This window comes from Balaenoptera borealis (assembly GCF_965194805.1).
Source record: "Balaenoptera borealis genome assembly, chromosome: 1".
Classification (NCBI taxonomy): domain Eukaryota; kingdom Metazoa; phylum Chordata; class Mammalia; order Artiodactyla; family Balaenopteridae; genus Balaenoptera; species Balaenoptera borealis.
The window spans coordinates 159,507,115-159,526,905 of NC_138860.1; the positions used below are offsets into that span (position 1 = coordinate 159,507,115).

Genomic DNA, 19,791 nt, shown 5'->3' on the forward strand with positions numbered 1-19,791 from the left:
CTTTCTCTGATTGTCCGAGTGACATATATACTAGTGTCTCAGAAGATGATAGTTCTTCAGAATACAGTTTTGATTCAGACGATGTGAATATTAGATCAACAAAAAGACAAAAAACCTTAGTGACTGACTCTGATACGGAAAGTGAAAATGAAACTCATGGTACTGGAGAATGCTCCTTTGATTCTACAGAAGAGTGGATTGAAGACAATATTTCACGAAAATTAAAAGATTTTACAGGTGTGTCAGATGTAACTATTAAATGTAATAACCTGCAAAGTGTTAGTGAAATAAGAGAATTAATTTTTGGTAACAATTTTTTTGAGTTGGTCACTTCTCAAACAAAATTGAATCACCAACAGAATAAAAAGTCATATAAAAAGTATAAAACTTTAAAATAGACTGATGTAACCAATGACGTGAAGAAGTTTCTTGGATTAATAATTTTGATGGGACAAAAAAGAAAGTCACACTGGAAAAAATATTGGTCGACTGATCCCTTACTTGAAATACCAAAGATTATGATGAGAAGAAGGTTTGAACAAAGATTATGACAAGAAGAAGGTTTGAACAAATAATGACATTTTTTCACTTTAAAGATAACTTGGAAACTCCACTTCCTGTAGACAGAATTTCAAAAGCTAAACCTCTTTTGGATTATTTTCTACCAAAATTTCAATCAATCTACATACCCAAACAAGAGCTATCACTTGAGGAGGCAATGATAAAGTGGAGAGGACGACTCAGATTCAAAACCTATAATCCCGGAAAACTTACAAAATATGGAATTTTGGTCAGGATGGTTAGAGAAAGTGAAACTGGATACATATGCAACCTTGAGATTTACATGGTTGAAGGAAAGAAACTGCAAGAAACAATATTATTGGTCCTACAACCTTATCTTGGTTCATGGCACCATATTTACCGAGACAATTATTACAACTGTGTGTCCACATCTGAAATATTGCTGAAAAATAAAACCAGAGTTTGTGGGACTATAAGAGAGAATCATGGTCTACCAAACCAATTAAAGTTGAAATCTAAAAATCTACAGAGGGGAGAAATGACATTCTTACAGAAGGGAGAAGTGATTCTTCTTATATGGAAAGACAAGAGGCTAGTCTGCATGGTGGCAACTATTCATGACGCATCCATAGCACCTACAGGAAAGGAAGGCAGGAGGACTGGCCATCAGAAAACTAAGCCCACTTGTATACTGGAGTATAATGAATATGTGAAAGGAGTTAATCGATCTGATCAATATCTGGCAAACCTCAAAATCCTCTGGAAAACTCAAAAATGGTATAAGAAAGTGGGTTTCTATTTGAGTAATTGCAGTTTATTCAATGTATTTAAAATTTATTGTAGCCTTAAGGCACAGAATAAAATGACTTACAAGCAATTTTTGTTAGCCGTAGCTAGAGAATGGTCAGTAGGGTAACTGACCATTCTGGTGAATGTAGTGGTAGTCCCACCCTGGTCCTTCTTGTGGCATTTCTAAAAGCTCCCTCTGCAAAGATCCACCTTGTCAACTGTCAGATAAATAAAAGAACATATTCTAGAGGAAATGTCCCACAGGACTAAAAAAAAAAAATGCTGGCAGAAAGTGTAGAGTCTGCTTTTCCAGGGGAAAGCGCAGTGAAACACAGTGTATTTGTAACAGATCTTCTGTTCCCCTGCACAGAGGTGCCTACTATACCACCTATCACACTCTAACAAAATATTAGAATCCTTTAGTAAGACATGTACAAAGTTTCAAATAAATACATTAAGTGCAAAAAAAGTTGTTGATATTTACTCAAATGTGGGTGTTTCAATATTCACTTACATAACAAATCACCGGCCACAAGCATCAGTATCTGAAAAATCCCCCAGTCAATAATGTGTTAATATTGTTAAGATGTTATTACTACCCAAAGCGATCTATAGATTCAGTGCAATCTTTGCAGAAATTAAAAAAAAAAAAAAAACCCATCCTAAAATTCATATGGAATCTCAAGGGATGACAAATAGCCAAAACTACCTTGAAAAAGAACAAAGCTGATGGATTCCCACTTCCTGATTTTAAAACTTACCACAAAGCTACAGCAGTCAAAACTGTGTTACTGGCATAAAGACAGACATATAGACAAAAGGAATAGAACACAGAGACCAGAATGAGACTTTTGCTTATATGATCAAGTGATTTTTGACAAGTGTGCCAACACCATTCAATGGGAAAAGGACAGTCTTTTCAACAAATGATGCTGGAATAACTGGATATTCACATGCCAAAGAATGAAGTTGGACCCTTATCTAACAGCATATATATAAAGTAACTCAAATTTATCAAAGACTTAAATCTAAGACCCAAAACTCTAAAACTCATAGAAGAAAACATAGGAGAAAAATTTCATAACATTTTCTTAAACATGACAGTGATTTCTTAGATATGACATCAAAGGCACAGGCAACAAAAGAAGAAATAGACAAACTGGACTTCATGAAAACAATTTTTTTGTGCATCAAAGGATACTTTATAATAAATAAATAAATAACAAGTAAAAATAAATATTAAAAAAGGATACTTTAACAGAGTGAAAGGCTATCTATGGAATGGGAAAAATATTTGTAAGTTATATATCTGATAAGGGATTAATACAAGTAGAACATATAGAGAATTCTTAAAACTCACCAACATAAAAACAAACAATATGATTTAAAAAATGGGCAAAGGACATGAATAGATACTTCTCAAATGAAGACATATGAATGGTCAATAAGCACATAAAAAAATGCTCAACATCATTAATTATTAGGGAAATGCAAACCAAGACCACAGTGAGATACCACATCACACCCATTAGGATAGCTATCATCAAATAAAATATAAAATAACAAGTGTTGATGAGGATGTGGCAAAATTGGAACACTTGTGCACTGTTGGTGGGAATGTAAAATGGTGCAGTCATTGTGGAAAATGGTATGGTGGTTCCTCACAAAATTAAACAGAATTATCATATAATCCAGCAATTCCACATCTAGGTATATACCCAAAAGCAGCAGTCCACAACCTTTTTGGCACCAGGGACCGGTTGCGTGGAGGACAATTTTTCCACAGATGGGGGTCAGGGGGGATGGTTTAGGTGGTAATGTGAGCGATGGAGAGAGATGGGGAGCGGCAGATGAAGCTTTGTTCACTCGCCCACCACTCACCTCCTGCTATTCGGTCTGGTTCCTAACAGACCACGGACTGGTACTGGTCTGCAGCCCAGGGGTGGAGACCCCTGCCCAAAAGGACTGAAAACAGGGACGTGAACAGTTACTTGTATACTCATGTTCATAGTAGCATTATTCACAGTAGCTGAAACACGAAAGCAACCCAAGTATCCAAAGATAAATGAATAGATAAATAAAATATGATATATGCACACAATGGAATATTATCCACCCTTGAAAAGGAAGGGGATTCTGATATATGCTACAACATAGATGAAATTTGAAGACATTATGCTAACTGAAATAAGAAAGTCACAAAAGGACAAATAGTGTATGATTCCACTTATATGAGGTATTTAGAGTAGTCAACATCATAGAGAAAGAAAGTAGAATGGTGGCTGCCTAGGCCGTGAGGGAAGGGCAGAATAAGGAGGTACTGTTTAATGGGTATAGAGTTTCAGTTTTGCAAGATGAAGTGAGTTCTAGAGGTAGATGGTGGTGATGGTTGAATAACAATATGAATGTGCTTAATATCACTAAACTGGATGCTTAAAAATTGTTAACATGGTAAATTATCTGTTATGTGTATTTTATTACAGTAAAAAAAATTGAAAAAAAAAATTAAGTAAAACAAAGACATTTGCAGACAAACAAAACCAGAGAGTTTATCACTAGCAGATCTGCACTAGAAGAAATGTTAATCATGTTCTTCAGGCTGAAGAAGTATGGTACCAGATGGAAACGTGGATCTGGACAAAGTAATGATGAGCTCTAGAAATGGCCAATCAGCATACGAAAAGACACTCAATATCATTAGTCATTCAGGAAATGCAAATCAAAACTATACTGAGGTTACAGGCTCTTTCTTGGGGCTAATGGTGGACTCTGGGAGGGCTCATGCAAAGGAATACTTCCCAGAACTTGGGCTGCCAGTGTCCTTGTCCCTGAGGTGAGCCACAGCCACCCCCCACCTCTGCAGGAGACCCTCCAACACTAGCAGCTGTGTGGCTGACAGGGTCTTGGTGCTCTGGCCAGCTGTCAGGCCTGAGCCTCTGAGTTGGGAGAGCGTAGGTGAGGACACTGGACCACCAGAGACCTCCTGGCCCCATGTAATACCAGTTGGTGAGAGCTCTCCCAGAGATGTCATTCTCAACGCTAAGACCCAGCTCCACTCAACGACCAGCAAGCTCCAGTGCTGGACACCCCATGCCAAACAACTAGCAAGACAGGAACACAACCCTACCCATTAGCAGAGAGGCTGCCTAAAATCATAATAAGGTCACAGACACCACAAAACACACCACCGGACATGGTTCTGCCCACCAGAAAGACAAGATCCAGCCTCATCCACCAGAACACAGGCACCAGTGCCCTCCACCAGGAAGCCTACACAACCCACGGAACCAACCTTACCCACTGAGGGCACCACCAGAAACAACGGGAACTATGAGCCTGCAGCCTGCAAAAAGAAGACCCCAAACACAGTAAGTTAAGCAAAATGAGAAGACAGAGAAATACGCAGCAGATGAAGGAGCGAGGTAAAAACCCACCAGACCAAAAAAACGAAGAGGAAATAGGCAGTCTACCTGAAAAAAGAATTCAGAGTAATGATAGTAAAGATGATCCAAAATCTTGGAAATAGATGGAGAAAATACAAGAAATGTTTAATAAGGACCTAGAAGAACTAAAGAGCAAACAATGATGAACAACACAATAAATGAAATTAAAAACTCTCTAGAAGGAATCAATAGCAGAATAACTGAGGCAGAAGAACGGATAAGTGACTTGGAAGATAATATAGTGGAAATAACTACTGCAGAGCAGAATAAATGAAAAGGAATGAAAAGAATTGAGGACAGTCTCAGAGACCTCTGGGACAACATTAAATGCACCAACATTCGAATTATAGGGGTCCCAAAGGAGGAAGAGAAAAAGAAAGGGACTGAGAAAATATTTGAAGAGATTATAGTTGAAAACTTCATTAATTTGGGAAAGGAAAGGGTCAATCAAGTCCAGGAAGCGCAGAGAGTCCCATACAGTATAAATCCAAGGAGAAACATGCCAAGACACAAATTAATCAAACTATCAAAAATTAAATACAAAGAAAAAATATTGAAAGCAGCAAGGGAAAAGCAACATATAACATACAAGGGAATCCCCATAAGGTTAGCAGCTGATCTTTCAGCAGAAACTCTGCAAGCCAGAAGGCAGTGGCAGGACATATTTAAAGTGATGAAAGGGAAAAACCTATAACCAAGATTACTCTACCCAGCAAGGATCTCACTCAGATTCGAAGGGGAAATTAAAAACTTTACAGACAAGCAAAAGCTAAGAGAATTCAGCACCACCAAACCAGCTTTATAACAAATGCTAAAGGAACATCTCTAGGCAGGAAACACAAGAGAAGGAAAATACCTACAATAACAAACCCAAAACAATTAAGAAAATGGTAATAGGAACATACATATTGATAATCACCTTAAATGTAAATGGATTAAATGCTCCAACCAAAAGACATAGACTGCCTGAATGGATACAAAAACAAGACCCGTATATCTGCTGTCTACAAGAGACCGACTTCAGACCTAGGGACACATGCAGACTGAAAGTGAGGGGATGGGAAAAGATATTCCATGCAAATGGAAATCAAGAGAAAGCTGGAGTAGCAACTTTCATGTCAGCCAAAACAGACTTTAAAATAAAGACTATCACAAGAGACAAAGAAGGACACTACATAATGATCAAGGGCTCAATCCAAGAAGAAGATATAACAATTGTAAATATTTATGCACCCAACATAGGAGCTCCTCAATACATAAGGCAAATGCTAACAGCCATAAAAGGGGAAAATGAAAGTAACACAGTAATAATAGGGGACTTTAACACCCCACTTTCACCAATGGACATATTAACCAAAATGAAAATAGATAAGGAAACACAAGCTTTAAATGACACATTAAACAAGATGGATTTAATTGATATTTACAGGACATTCCATCCAAAAACAACAGAATACACTTTCTTCTCAAGTGCTCATGGAACATTCTCCAGGATGGATCATATCTTGGGACACAAGTCAAGCCTTGGTAAATTTAAGGAAACTGAAATCGTATCAAGTATCTTTTCCGACCACAATGCTATGAGACTAGATATCAATTACAGGGAAAAAAGTGTAAAAAATACAAACACATGGAGGCTAAACAATACACTACTAAATAACCAAGAGATCACTGAAGAAATCAAAGAGGAAATCAAAAAATACCTAGAAACAAATGACAGTGAAAACACGATGACCCAAAACCTATGGGATGCAGCAAAAGCAGTTCTAAGAGGGAAGTTTATAGCAATACAATCCTACCTCAAGAAACAAGAAAATCTCAAATAAATAATATAACCTTACACCTAAAGCAATTAGAAAAAGAACAAAAAAACCCCAAAGTTAGCAGAAGGAAAGAAATCATAAAGATCAGATCAGAAATAAATGAAAAAAAATGAGGTAAACAATAGCAAAGATCAATAAAGCTAAAAGCTGGTTCTTTGAGAAGATAAACAAAATTGATAAACCATTAGCCAGACTAATCAAGAAAGAAAGTGAGAAGGCTCAAATCCATAGAATTAGAAATGAAAAAGGAGAAGTAACAACTGACACTGCAGAAATACAAAGGATCATGAGAGATTACTACAAGCAACTGTATGTTAATAAAATGGACGACCTGGAAGAAATGTACAAATTCTTAGAAAAGCACAACCTTCCGAGAGTGAACCAGGAAGAAATAGAAAATATAAACAGACCAATCACAAGCACCGAAATTGAAACTGTAATTAAAAATATTCCAACAAACAAAAGCCCAGGACCAGATGGCTTCACAGGTGAATTCTATCAAACATTTACGGAAGAGCTAACACCCATCCTTCTCAAACTCTTCCAAAATATACCAGAGGGAGGAACACTCCCAAACTCATTCTACGAGGCCACCATCACCCTGATACCAAAACCAGACAAAGATGTCACAAAGAAAGAAAACTACAGGCCTATATCACTGATGAATATAGATGCAAAAATCCTCAACAAAATACCAGCAAACAGAATCCAACAGCACATTAAAAGGTTCATACACCATGATCAAGTGGGGTTTATCCCAGCAATGCAAGGATTCTTCAATATACACAAATTAATCAATGTGATACACCATATTAACAAACTGAAGGATAAAAACCATATGATTATCTCAATAGATGCAGAAAAAGCTTTCAACAAAATTCAACACCCATTTATGATAAAAACCCTGCAGAAAGCAGGCATAGAGGGAACTTACCTCAACATAATAAAGGTCATATATGACAAACCCACAGCCAACATCGTTCTCAATGGTGAAAAACTGAAACCATTTCCTCTAAGATCAGGAACAAGACAGGTTGCCCACTCTCACCACTATTATTCAACATAGTTTTGGAAGTTTTAGCCACAGCAATCAGAGAAGAAAAAGAAATAAAAGAAATCCAAATTGGAAAAGAAGAAGTAAAACTGTCACTGCTTGCAGATGACATGATAATATAAAGAATCCTAAAGATGCTACCGGAAAACTACTAGAGCTAACCAATGAATTTGGTAAAGTAGCAGGATACAAAATTAATGCACAGAAATCTCTTGCATTTGTATACACTAATGATGAAAAATCTGAAAGAGAAATTAAGGAAACACTCCCATTTACCACTGCAACAAAAAGAATAAAATACCTAGGAATAAACCTACCTAAGGAGACAAAAGACCTGTATGCAGAAAACTATAAGACACTGATGAAAGAAATTAAAGATGATACAAACAGATGGAGAGATATACCATGTTCTTGGATTGGAAGAATCAACATTGTGAAAATGACTATACTACCCAAAGCAATCTACAGATTCAATGCAATCCCTATCAAACTACCACTGGCATTTTTCACAGAACTAGAACAAAAAATTTCACAATTTGTATGGAAACACAAAAGACCCCGAATAGCCAAAGCAATCTTGAGAAAGAAAAATGGAGCTGGAGGAATCAGGCTTCCTGAATTCAGACTATACTACAAAGCTACAGCAATCAAGACAGTATGGTACTGGCACAAAAACAGTAATATAGATCAGTGGAATAGGATAGAAAGCCCAGAGATAAACCCCCGCACATATGGTCACCTTATCTTTGATAAAGGAGGCAAGAATATACAATGGAGAAAAGACAGTCTCTTCAATAAGTGGTGCTGGGAAAACTGGACAGCTACATATAAAAGAATGAAATTAGAATACTCCCTAACAACATACACAAAAATAAACTCAGAATGGATTAAAGACCTAAATGTAAGGCCAGACACTATAAAACTCTTAGAGGATCACATAGGAAGAACACTCCATGACATAAATCACAGCAAGATCCTTTTTGACCCACCTCCTGGAAAAATGGAAATAAAAACAAAAATAAACAAATGGGACCTAATGAAACTTCAAAGCTTTTGCACAGTAAAGGAAACCATAAACAAGACGAAAAGACAACCCTCAGAATGAGGGAAAACATTTGCAAATGAAGCAACTGACAAAGGATTAATCTACGAAATATACAAGCAGCTCATGCAGGTCAATATCAAAAAAACAAACAACCCAATCCAAAAATGGGCAGAAGACCTAAATAGACATTTCTCCAAAGAAGATACACCCATTGCCAACAAACACATGAAAGGATGCTCAACATCACCAATCATTTGAGAAATGCAAATCAAAACTATAATGAGGTATCACCTTACACCAGTCAGAATGGCCATCATCAAAAAATCTACAAACAAGAAATGCTCGAGAAGGTGTGGCGAAAAGGGAACCCTCCCACACTGTTGGATGTAAGTGGGTACAACCCCTATGGAGAATAGTATGGAGGTTCCTTAAAAAACTAAAAATAGAACTACCATACGACCCAGCAATCCCACTACTGGGCATATATGCTGAGAAATCCATAATTCAAAAAGAGTCATGTACCACAATGTTCATTGCAGCTCTATTTACAATAGCCAGGACATGGAAGCAACCTAAGTGTCCATCGATAGATGAATGGATAAAGAAGATGTGGCACATATACACAATGGAATATTACTCAGCCATAAAAAGACATGAAATTGAGTTATTTGTAGTGAGGTGGGTGGACCTAGAGTCTGTCATACAGAGTGAAGTAAGTCAGAAGGAGAAAAACAAATACTGTATGCTAACACATATATATGGAATCCAAAAAAAAAATGGTTCTGAAGAACCTAGGGGCAGGACAGGAATAAAGACGCAGATGTAGAGAATGGACTAGAGGACACGGGGAGGGGGAAGTGTAAGCTGGGATGAAGTGAGAGAGTGGCATGGATTTATATATACTACCATATGTAAAATAGATAGCTAGTGGGAAGCAGCCCCATGGCACAGGGAGATTAGCTTGGTGCTTTGTGACCACCTAGAGGGGAGGGATAGGGAGAGTGGGAGGGAGACGCAAGAGGGAGGGGATATAGGGATATAACTATACGTATAGCTGATTCACTTTGTTATACAGCAGAAACTAACACAATGTAAAGCAATTATATTCCAATGAAGTTGTTAAAAAAGAAAAATCTATACTGAGATACTACTTTATTATACCCACTAGGATAGCTATAATAAAAAAATGAAAAAATATAACAAATCCTGCTAAGGATGTGGAGAAATTGGAACACTCATACACTGCTGATGGGAATGTTAAATGGTGGAGGTGCTTTGGAGAATAGTCTGGCAGTTCTACAAGAAGTTGAACATAGAATTTACATATGACCCAGCAATTCCACTCCTATGTACATACCCAAGGAAAATGAAAACGTGTTCACACAAAAATTTGTACATGATTGTTCATAGCAGCATTATTCATTACAAAGTGGAAGACAGTCTGGCAGTTTCTTATAAAATTAAACATGTACTTGCTCTGTGATTCAGTAATTCCACTACTAGGTATTAATCCAAGAGGGAAAAAAAACATACTGGCATGTGAATACTAGTAGCAGCTTTATTCATAATAGCTGAAAACAATCTGATTATCTATTAACCAGTGGATAGATAAACAATGTATGGTATATCCATATATACAGGAATATTACTCAGCCATTTAAAAATGAACTACTGATATAGACAACAACATGGATAAATCTCAAAAGTATTATTATAAGTGAAAGAAGCCAAATAGAAAAGAGTATATACCAGATGATTCTATTTATTTGAAATTCTAGAAATGGATGGTCATAGAAAGTGGCAGAGTGGGAGGCATTGATAGCAAAAGGGGAGGGAAAATTTTAGGCTAATGAATGTTTTCTTTCTTGATTGCAGTGGTTGTGGTTATACAGATGTATGCATTTGTCAAAGCTCATTGAACTCAACTCTTAAAATATGTATGTTTATATTGTATTAAATATTTCAATAAAGTTAATTTTATAAAAGAAATATAAATATTGATGTTAAATAAAATATAAACATTTGAAAAATGCTCAAAATCACTATAAATAGATGATTGAAAATGAAAACTACACTGAGATACTCATTCTCACCTATCATTTAGTAAAAATACAAAAGTTTGACAATATATTCAGTTAGTGAAATTTTAGGAAACTAGCTTTCTCATACATTGCTGATGGAAGAGGAAAATAATGCAATTTCCACTGAGTAGTATCTGGCAATATCGACCAAAATTACAGATCTAGCTACCCCCTAACCTCACAATCCCATTTCTGTGACTCTAACCTGTAGAAACACTTGCAATAATATGCAAAACACTGGAAACAACCCAAGTGTCCATCAACAGGAGACTGGTTAAATAAATTATAGTACATCCACACAATAGAATGCTAGTTGCTCTAAAGAATCAGGAAGATCTCTTTGTACGATATAAAAGGATCTCCAGGAGCATTTTAGTTAAAAAGAAAGGAAGGAAGGTTGGAAGGAAGGAAGAAAGGAAGGGAGGGAGGGAGGGAGGAAGGAAGGAAGGGAGGGAAAGAAGGAAGGAAGGGCAGGAAGGGATGGAGGGGAAGAAGGAAGGAAGAAAGGAAGGAAGGAAGGGAGGGAAAGAAGGAAGGAAGGGTGGGCAGGAAGGGAGGGAGGGGAAGAAGGAAGGGAGGAATGGAGGGAAAGAAGGAAAGGAGGAAGGAAGGGAGGGAGGGAGGCGAAGAAGGAAGGGAGGGAAAGAAGGAAAGAAGGAAGGAAGGAAGGGAGGGAGGGAGGGAAAGAAGGAAGGAAGGAAGGGAGGGAGGGAGGGAAAGGAAGGAAGGGAGGGAGGGGAAGAAGGAAGGAAGGAAGGGAGGGAGGGAGGGAAAGGAAGGGAAGGGAAGAGAAACTAAGAAAGGAGGAAATCTGAATAAACGTTCAAAATGCTTCTATCGGAATAAAGAAATACTGGAAGGATAAATAAGAAGCTAACAAAAATAGTTACTAATAAGTCAACTTCTGTAAATTAGAGCACCACCACTGGGTGCTCTGGGAAAAATTTTGGTAAAAGTTACTGAAGTCTTGCCTGGAAATTCCTTCTTTCCTTCCTTCCTTCTTTTCTTTCTTCCCTCCACTCCCTCCTTCCTTCCTTCTTTCCTTCCTGCCTTCTCTCCTTCCCACCCTCCCTTCCTCCCTTCCTTCCTACAAAATGCATTATTTATCTACAAGAGAGTTCTGGAAGACAAGAAGGATATAGGCTCCTTGGGTGGGGAAACAATAAATCTGGTGGCTATAGTTTCCTTGCTACCGAGGAGGTTGGGGGTATAGGGCCCAGGGAGTTACAGTAAAAACAAGCTCTGGTGAAGGAGATCCCTCAGCAACAGGGATGTCACTCATCTTAGGTGTGTGAGAGGAAAGGCAAAGCAGTCTAGCTCCTTGAGCTGAATATCTGAAATCGCCCTCTCTACAACACACTGGCTCTTGCTTCCATCTGCCTTGTGTTTGATCACTTTGCCCACCCCTTCAGAGGCTGATCATTCTGAAAAGATTAGATGCTGTACACACTGGAGCCTAAACCATATTAGTTCTCTATGATATGTGGTTCCAACGACCCACTCCCCTGTCACTGGTTGATTCTGTAAGGTAACTTCATTTTGATGATTAAAAATGCCCAAGTTGGTTGTATCTTTGTAAGAGTCTTTTTTTTCTTTAACGAAACCCATTATATTTTTCATATTAATTGTTCCCTGTGGGGAAGAAGTGAACAGAAACATATCCTCTGTACCCCAATTTCTTCCTCCATACTCACTGGCAAAGCAATAGAAAAAGGCAGGCAAGAGGAGAATAGCAAATGCTCAGCACCCATTGCTCTGGTGCACTCTTGTAAAATGCAACTTACTTCAAAATTAGAAGTCAGAAAGAACATAATTTTAATACCTCTACTTTCTGTTCAGCACCCACCATTTTTCCAGGAGAGTGGTTTCCAAGTTGCTTATTCTCTTGAGAGTCACAAATTTCTCCTTTAAGCCTTTCAACCTGAAATACAAAAGCATTTTAAATACAAAAGTGAGGGGGGATGCTTTGTTTTAAAAATATATAAGTTATACATGAATACATTCTTTGTGTTAAAAATTTAAACAAAATATAGGGGGCTTCCCTGGTGGCGCAGTGGTTGAGAATCTGCCTGCCAGTGCAGGGGACACGGGTTCGAGCCCTGGTCTGGGAGGATCCCACATGCCGCGGAGCAGCTGGGCCCGTGAGCCACGGCTGCTGAGCCTGCGCGTCTGGAGCCTGTGCTCCGCAACAAGAGAGGCCGCGATAATGAGAGGCCCGCGCACCGCGATTAAGAGTGGTCCCCACTTGCCGCAACTGGAGAAAGCCCTCGCACAGAAACGAAGACCCAACACAGCCAAAAATAAATAAATAAATATTTCAAAATATAGGTATATAGAGCAACAAGTGATCTTTTCCTTCACATAACTCTGCCCCACAATCTCATTTCCCTTTCCAGAAGTAATAATGTTTGGGATATACCCTTCCTGAACTTTATCTCACATGTATGTGTATGTTTGTGTATATATAAAACATAAACATATGTTTAACATACATTAAACATATTTTACCAGTATTAGATATACAAATTTACAGAGATTTAGACAACTTGAACAGTGTTTATTCATTCTTTCTTATGATTGCATTTAAAAAATTAGGATAAAATATACATAACACAAAATTTACCATTTTAACCATTTTTAAGAATGTTTATTTATTTATTTTTGGCTGTGTTGGGTCTTCGTTGCTGCGCACAGGCTTTCTCTAGTTGCCGTGAGTGGGGGCTACTCTTCGTTGCGGTGCATGTGCTTCTCATTGCGGTGGCTTCTTTTGTTGTGGAGCACGGGCTCTAGGCGGGTGGGCTTCAGTAGTTGTGGCACGTGGGCTCAGTAGTTGTGGCTTGCAGGCTCTAGAGCCCAGGCTCAGTAGTTGTGGCCCACAGGCTTAGCTGCTCCGTGGCATGTGGGATCTTCCGGACCAGGGCTCGAACCCATGTCCCCTGCATTGGCAGGCAGATTCTTAACCACTGTGCCACCAGGGAAGCCCCTTAACCATTTTTAAGTATACAGTTGAGTAGCACTAAGCACATTCCCATTACTGTGCAACCATCACCACCATCCGTCTCCATAATTCTTTTCATCTTGCAAAACTGAAACTCTACACCCATTAAACAATAACTCCTCATTATGCCCTCCCCCACAGCCCCTAGAAACCACCATTCTACTTTCTGTCTCTATGATTTCTGACTACTCTAGGTACCTCATATAAGTGGAATTATACACTATTTGTCTTTCTGTGACTTGTTTATTTCAATTAGCATAATGTCTTCAAGTTTCACCCATGTTGTAGCATATTTCTTTTTAAGGTGGAATAATATTCCATTGTATATATATACCATATTTTGTTTATCCATTTATCTGTCAGTGGATGCTTGGGTTGCTTCAACCTTTTGGCTATGAACATGAGTGAACAAATATATGTTCAAGTCCCTGCTTTCAATTCTTTTAGGTATATACCCAGAAGCAGAATTGCTAGATCATATGGTAACTCTATGTTTACTTTTTAAAGGAAGTCCCATACTGTTTTCTACAGTGGCTGTACCATTTTACATTCTTAACAACAATGCACAAAGGGTTCCAATTTCTCCACTTCCTCATCAACATTTGTTAATTTTTACTGTTTTGATAATAGCCATTCTAATGAATATTTATTCATTCTTGGAATAAAATTTCTTGAGCACTTATTATATGCCAGGCATTGTATTAGACACTAGAGATATTATTGTGAAATGAATTTAATTAAAATTGAAGTGACATATAGTATATTTAGAACATGGAAGTACATATTAAAAATCAATAAATTCCTAAGAAGAAATTATTCAAAAACATAACACAACTACGGGTTTAGTATTAATAATCTCAAACTTTTATAAATGTGATAAGTATAAACTATTATCTAAATCCTTATTAAAAAGAAAAGATCCTAAATTGACACAATAGCAGTAACATTACTGTTCAGCATATGTAGTTAAAATGTATAAAATAGAAATACTGATAGAAAGCATCCAGGTCAAAGTATAGCTCTACCTGGGATGCTATAGCCACCAGAATCAGTCTTCACTAACGACCAATAAATGATGTATTGATACATCTAGCTTGCTTAGCTGCTGACTGTTACTATTCTATACACATTTAAATTAACTCTAAGAAAAAATTAAATAACTTACCTCTTCTCCTAGTACCTTTTTTTCTGAGTCAAGTGATCGAACTCGATTTCTTAAAGCCAGAATTTCCTCATCCAGTCTCTGATTATGTTCCTTTGCTTTCCGTAGGTCAACTGAGTCTAAAACAGGGAAAATGTAGTTGACTCAACTGGATTGAAGTTTTAATTTGGGGACGTTAACTCTAAAAACTGAGGAAGTGCTGTTTCCTGCCATTCTTGTCAGTCCTACCATGTCTCTGCATATGTGATTCTCCACAAAGAAGAGCTGCTAGACTCTCAAGTCCAGCCCTAGAATGTTCTACCAACTAATGAAACAGAACAGAATGTTTTTTATTTCTCATACCAGTCTAATGAGCTGGACTTTTTGAGTATAGGGTTTCCAGCAATAGAGATTCTTCCAGGACCTGGAATTTTAAAACAATTGAGCCTGCCTTCTAAAAGTGAAACCACTAAAAAAATCATCTTCTTGGTGATCCTGTGGTCCTGTCTCTCTTACACACCTCATATATTCCTCACATATTCCTAGATACTTCTCTTGCACTCATTAACAGCAGGGCCTCCATAGAGAGCTGATGTAGTGAGCTAGAAGCAGTGAACGGACAGACTGTAAAGTGAAATCAAGTTGATTCATCAAAACCATCTTTCTCCTGTAGCATCTCAGCTCAGCACCTCATGTTAAGACCTGCTCTTTCCAGCACTCATCAAAGTTTCAATAGTACAAACTTGTTGCCTGTAACTTCCCTGGATTTGCAGCTGTTTCTTTTTTTACTTATGTTTCTCCTGTTTTTCTTTTGCTGCTTTAAAGTCTCCTTTGTTTTCCTTCTTCATTGCCTGTTTTGTTTTTGACTTGTATTATTCTTTCTTCATTTTTTCTTTTGTTTCCCTTGCTATCCTCTTTTTTTCCTTAGTGTGTAAATTTTAACTTGAAAAATGCTGAAAACACACCAAAAAGAAAAAAAAAGCATTCACAATCCATATACATATATGGAGGGAAAGATTTGTTCTCCTTTTGCATATGCAATTTTAAAAAATGTAAACAATGCTATGCAACACTGTCTGCAACTTTACCACCTGTGAATACATCATGGATATCTTTACAGGACAACTCTTATAAAGTCATTTTCCATTTCTTATTTGGAACTATTTTTTAATTGAGGTATAATTTATATACAATATAATGTACATATCTTAAGTGTTCAATGAATTTTGACAATTTTATATACCCGTGAACTTCCCCTGAAAAAGATATAGAACATCTCCATCACCCCATAATGTTCCCTCAAATCCTTTCCAGTCAGTTCTCCACTCCCACCCACCCCTACAACCACTTTCTGACTTCTATCACATAGACTAGTTTTGCTCGTTCTTGCTTTTCATACAAATAAAATCTTACAATACATATATGTTTGTGTCAGGCTTCTTTCACTGAATATATACAGTATTTTGGGGATTCATCGGTGTTTTATCAATAATTTGTTCCTCTTGACTCTTTAGTCCATCTTATTAATATACCACAGTTTGTTTATGCATTATCTCATTCTGTTCTGCATAGTATGCCACAGTCCAAATTGCCATTTTTTGTGTCACTTTTCCCCTACTGATGAAGATTTAGGTTTGTTGCCAATGCTTATTCTTGTAAACAATTCTAAAATTATTTTCCTTGTTCATCAACCTCTAGGTACTTATGACATTATTTCCAAAAAAATAAATCCCCAGAAAGAAAAGGGATAGCTGGATCAGGAGACATATGCATTTAAAAAATTTGACAGAGCCTGCCAAATTATTCTTCAAAAAGATTGTACAAAGCTATGTTCTCACAATGCCATTGTCCATTTCTCTGTACTATATATTATCAGTATTTTTAATTTTCACAGATCTTAAAAATACAGTTGAATAATGGCCTATTTTAAATAGGTCACTAAAATCAGTACGTTTTGCTTATTGCTTAAATGGAATATAGGCTTTTTGTTTTAAAAAGAAAAAATCAAGCTATACGGTTATGTTCAGAGCGGATGTTCTCATCCAACCCTTATCTACCCTGACCTGAAATAATGTTGTTAATACTTGGTAAATACTCTTTAAAATTTTTTATATGCATATTCTAATGTATAGACAAGGGTTGTATTGAAAATATTTAACAACTGGTAAAGCGTGGACCCTCATCTATGAGAATGTAGCTCTGGAGCAGAGTTCTACAGAATATCCTGCTGTGCCAAGTATTAGCCTTCTGGTGGCTGGAAAGACAAGGGGCTGGAAGGAGATGGGACAGTTGGGGTAGGTGGGAGACACTTGGCAGATGCAGGGCAGTAGCTACTTAGAACTTATACAAAACTATCCCAATGTATTCACAACTTTACTGCCATACTAATGTGTATCACCTCATACAGTCCTATGAGCGCACATACACATACACACATACACACCCCACAAACACACCCTATAAAAATAAAAACCAAAACGACATTACACTACACATATTACTCTACAGCTTGCTTTTTTCACTTGATAACATGTCATAGACATGTATTCATGTCAGTGCACAAAAATCTATGTCATTTTTATTAAAGTATCCATTGTGTGGTCACTTTTTTAGCTAACCCATTGCAGATAAACACAATTTGATTTTACTACCCCAAAATTACTCCTTACTCTTTGTACTTTTACAAGGTCTTCTGCGGTCACTGGGAATAATGTAATGTCGTTGGTTTTGTCATCAAGGTAATGCTGACCACTTAACAGTTGGGAAGTACGTATTCTCTCTTCTTCTATTTTCTGGAAGAGTTTATGTAAACTCAGTATTATTTATTCCTTAAAAGTTTGTTAAGAGAAGCCATCTGAACCTGGAGTTTTCTTTGTGGGAAGATGTTTAACTATAAATTCAATTTCTTTGGTAGATTTAGGGCTATCTGTTTTTTCTTGAGTGAGGTTCGGTAATCTGTGTCTTTCAAGGAATGTGTCCATCTTATCCCGGTCATCAAATTTATTGTCATAAAGTTGCTCAATATATTCCCTTATTATCTTTTTGATCTGTAGAAATGTTCTGTCATTGCTTATATTGGTAACGTGTGTCTTCTCTCATTTTTTCATGAACAATCTAGTTAGACGTTTACCAATATTATTGATCCTTCCAAAGAACCAGCTCTTCATTCCACTAATTTATTCTATTTTGTTCTGTTTTCACTTTTATTGACCTCAACCTTATTTTAAACATCTCCTTCTTTTTGCTTGCTTTGGATTTAATTTGTTCTTATCCTGGGTTTTTAAAGTAGAAGCTTAGATTATTTTGAGTCCTTTCTTGATTTCTGGTATAAGTATTAAATGGGATAAGTTTCCCTCTTAAGCACTGGCTTAGATGCATCCCACAAATACTGATATGTTCAGTGTTTTCATTTTCATTCAAGTTAATTCATAGAAAATATTTTGTAATATCCCTTGTAATTTTTTCTCAGAAGGCATGGCAATTTAGAAGTATCTTATTTAACTTCCAAATATTTGGCGATTTTCTAAACATACTACTGTTACTGCTTTTTAGTTTAATTCTATTATGGTCAGAGAACATAATTTGTATGATTTCAGTTCTTCTGCAGAAATCTGTTTTATGGCGATAGCATATTTTTGTGAATGCTCCATGTGTACTTGAAAAGAATATAATACTTCTGGTGGAGTTTTCTATAATTATCGATTATGTCATGTTGCTTAGTAGTGTTATTAGGTCTTCTATATGCTTATTGATTTTGTTTTCTTGCTCTATCAGTTACTAAGAAAGCAGTGTTCATTTTATAATTGTATTCATATATTTTTAAAACAATCCTGATCATCAATTATAACACATGGGTTTTTTTCCCCACACACCTACGTAATTCTCCAACGCCAGCTTGGTGTTCTACAATTCAACTCAGTTCTGATGCTATCTACCTGGAGATAGCATCAGATTCCACGGGTTAAGGGCTCAGTCCCACAAGACTGCCCTCTGCTTCAGATGCCAGTTGCAAGGGCAGGTTGTTATCTGTGCTTCTGACCGATTGGTTATAAATCAGAGGTTCCCATGACCTACGCCTTGGGTTTGATTAATTTGTCAAAGCAGCTCATAGAACTCAGGGAAACATTTTATTTACTAGATTACCCGATTTATTATAAAGGAATGTAACTCAGGAATAGCTAGATGGAAGAGATGCCTAAGGGCAAGGTCTGGGGAAAGGGGTGCAGACCTTTCATGCCCTCCCTGAGTGCACCACGCTCCCAAAATCTCCATGTGTTCACCAACCCGGAAGCTCTCTGAACCCTCTCCTTTGGGTTTCTATGAAAGCTTCATTACACAGGCACAATTGATTAAATCACTGGCCACTGGCGACTGAACTTAATCTCCAGGCCCTCCCCGCTCCTAGGAGGTGGGGGTGGGGACACGGAGGAGTTGGGGTTACAGAGGGGGCGGAGGGTGGGACTGAAAGTTCCAACCCTCTAATCACATGGTTGGCACCCCTGGCAACTAACTCCCATCCTTTGGTTACCAAGGGGCTTTCCCAAAGTCCTCATTACCATGACAAAAGACACGCTTACCATTCTTATCACTTAGGAAATTCCAAGGGTTTGGGGGTGGCAGAAACACGGATGAAGACCAAATACATGTTTCTTATTATAAATCACAATAGCACAGGGTAAATAAACCTAGTTTTATAACTATTAAAACCGGTAAACATATTTTAAATTATTTCTGTAGTTACTACCATTATGACACTCAAATTTCATTACATTATTTATAGCTGGTATCATTTTTACACAGACATGATAGGGTCAGATTAACTAATTCACCACTTATTCCAAGCCTATTGGCTTCCTAGCAAATAAATATGTGTGAGGTGTTGTTAAATGTATTAT

At 37.3% G+C, this 19,791-nt stretch overlaps 1 protein-coding gene across 5 annotated transcripts in view; it reads right to left on the reverse strand.

The window, feature by feature from the left end:
• CCDC30 (coiled-coil domain containing 30) overlaps positions 1-19,791 on the reverse strand; it is a 156,535-nt gene that overhangs the window by 100,040 nt on the left and 36,704 nt on the right. For 4 of the 5 annotated variants that reach the window (XM_082387700.1, XM_082387699.1, XM_082387697.1 and 1 more), the window contains exons 7-8: positions 14,921-15,036; positions 12,580-12,678 (exon numbers count right to left, since the gene is read on the reverse strand). In XM_082387700.1, the coding sequence (XP_082243826.1) occupies positions 12,580-12,678; positions 14,921-15,036 (215 nt within the window). The remainder of the gene's footprint in view (positions 1-12,579; positions 12,679-14,920; positions 15,037-19,791) is intronic. The other variant, XM_082387698.1, reaches the window with a different exon arrangement.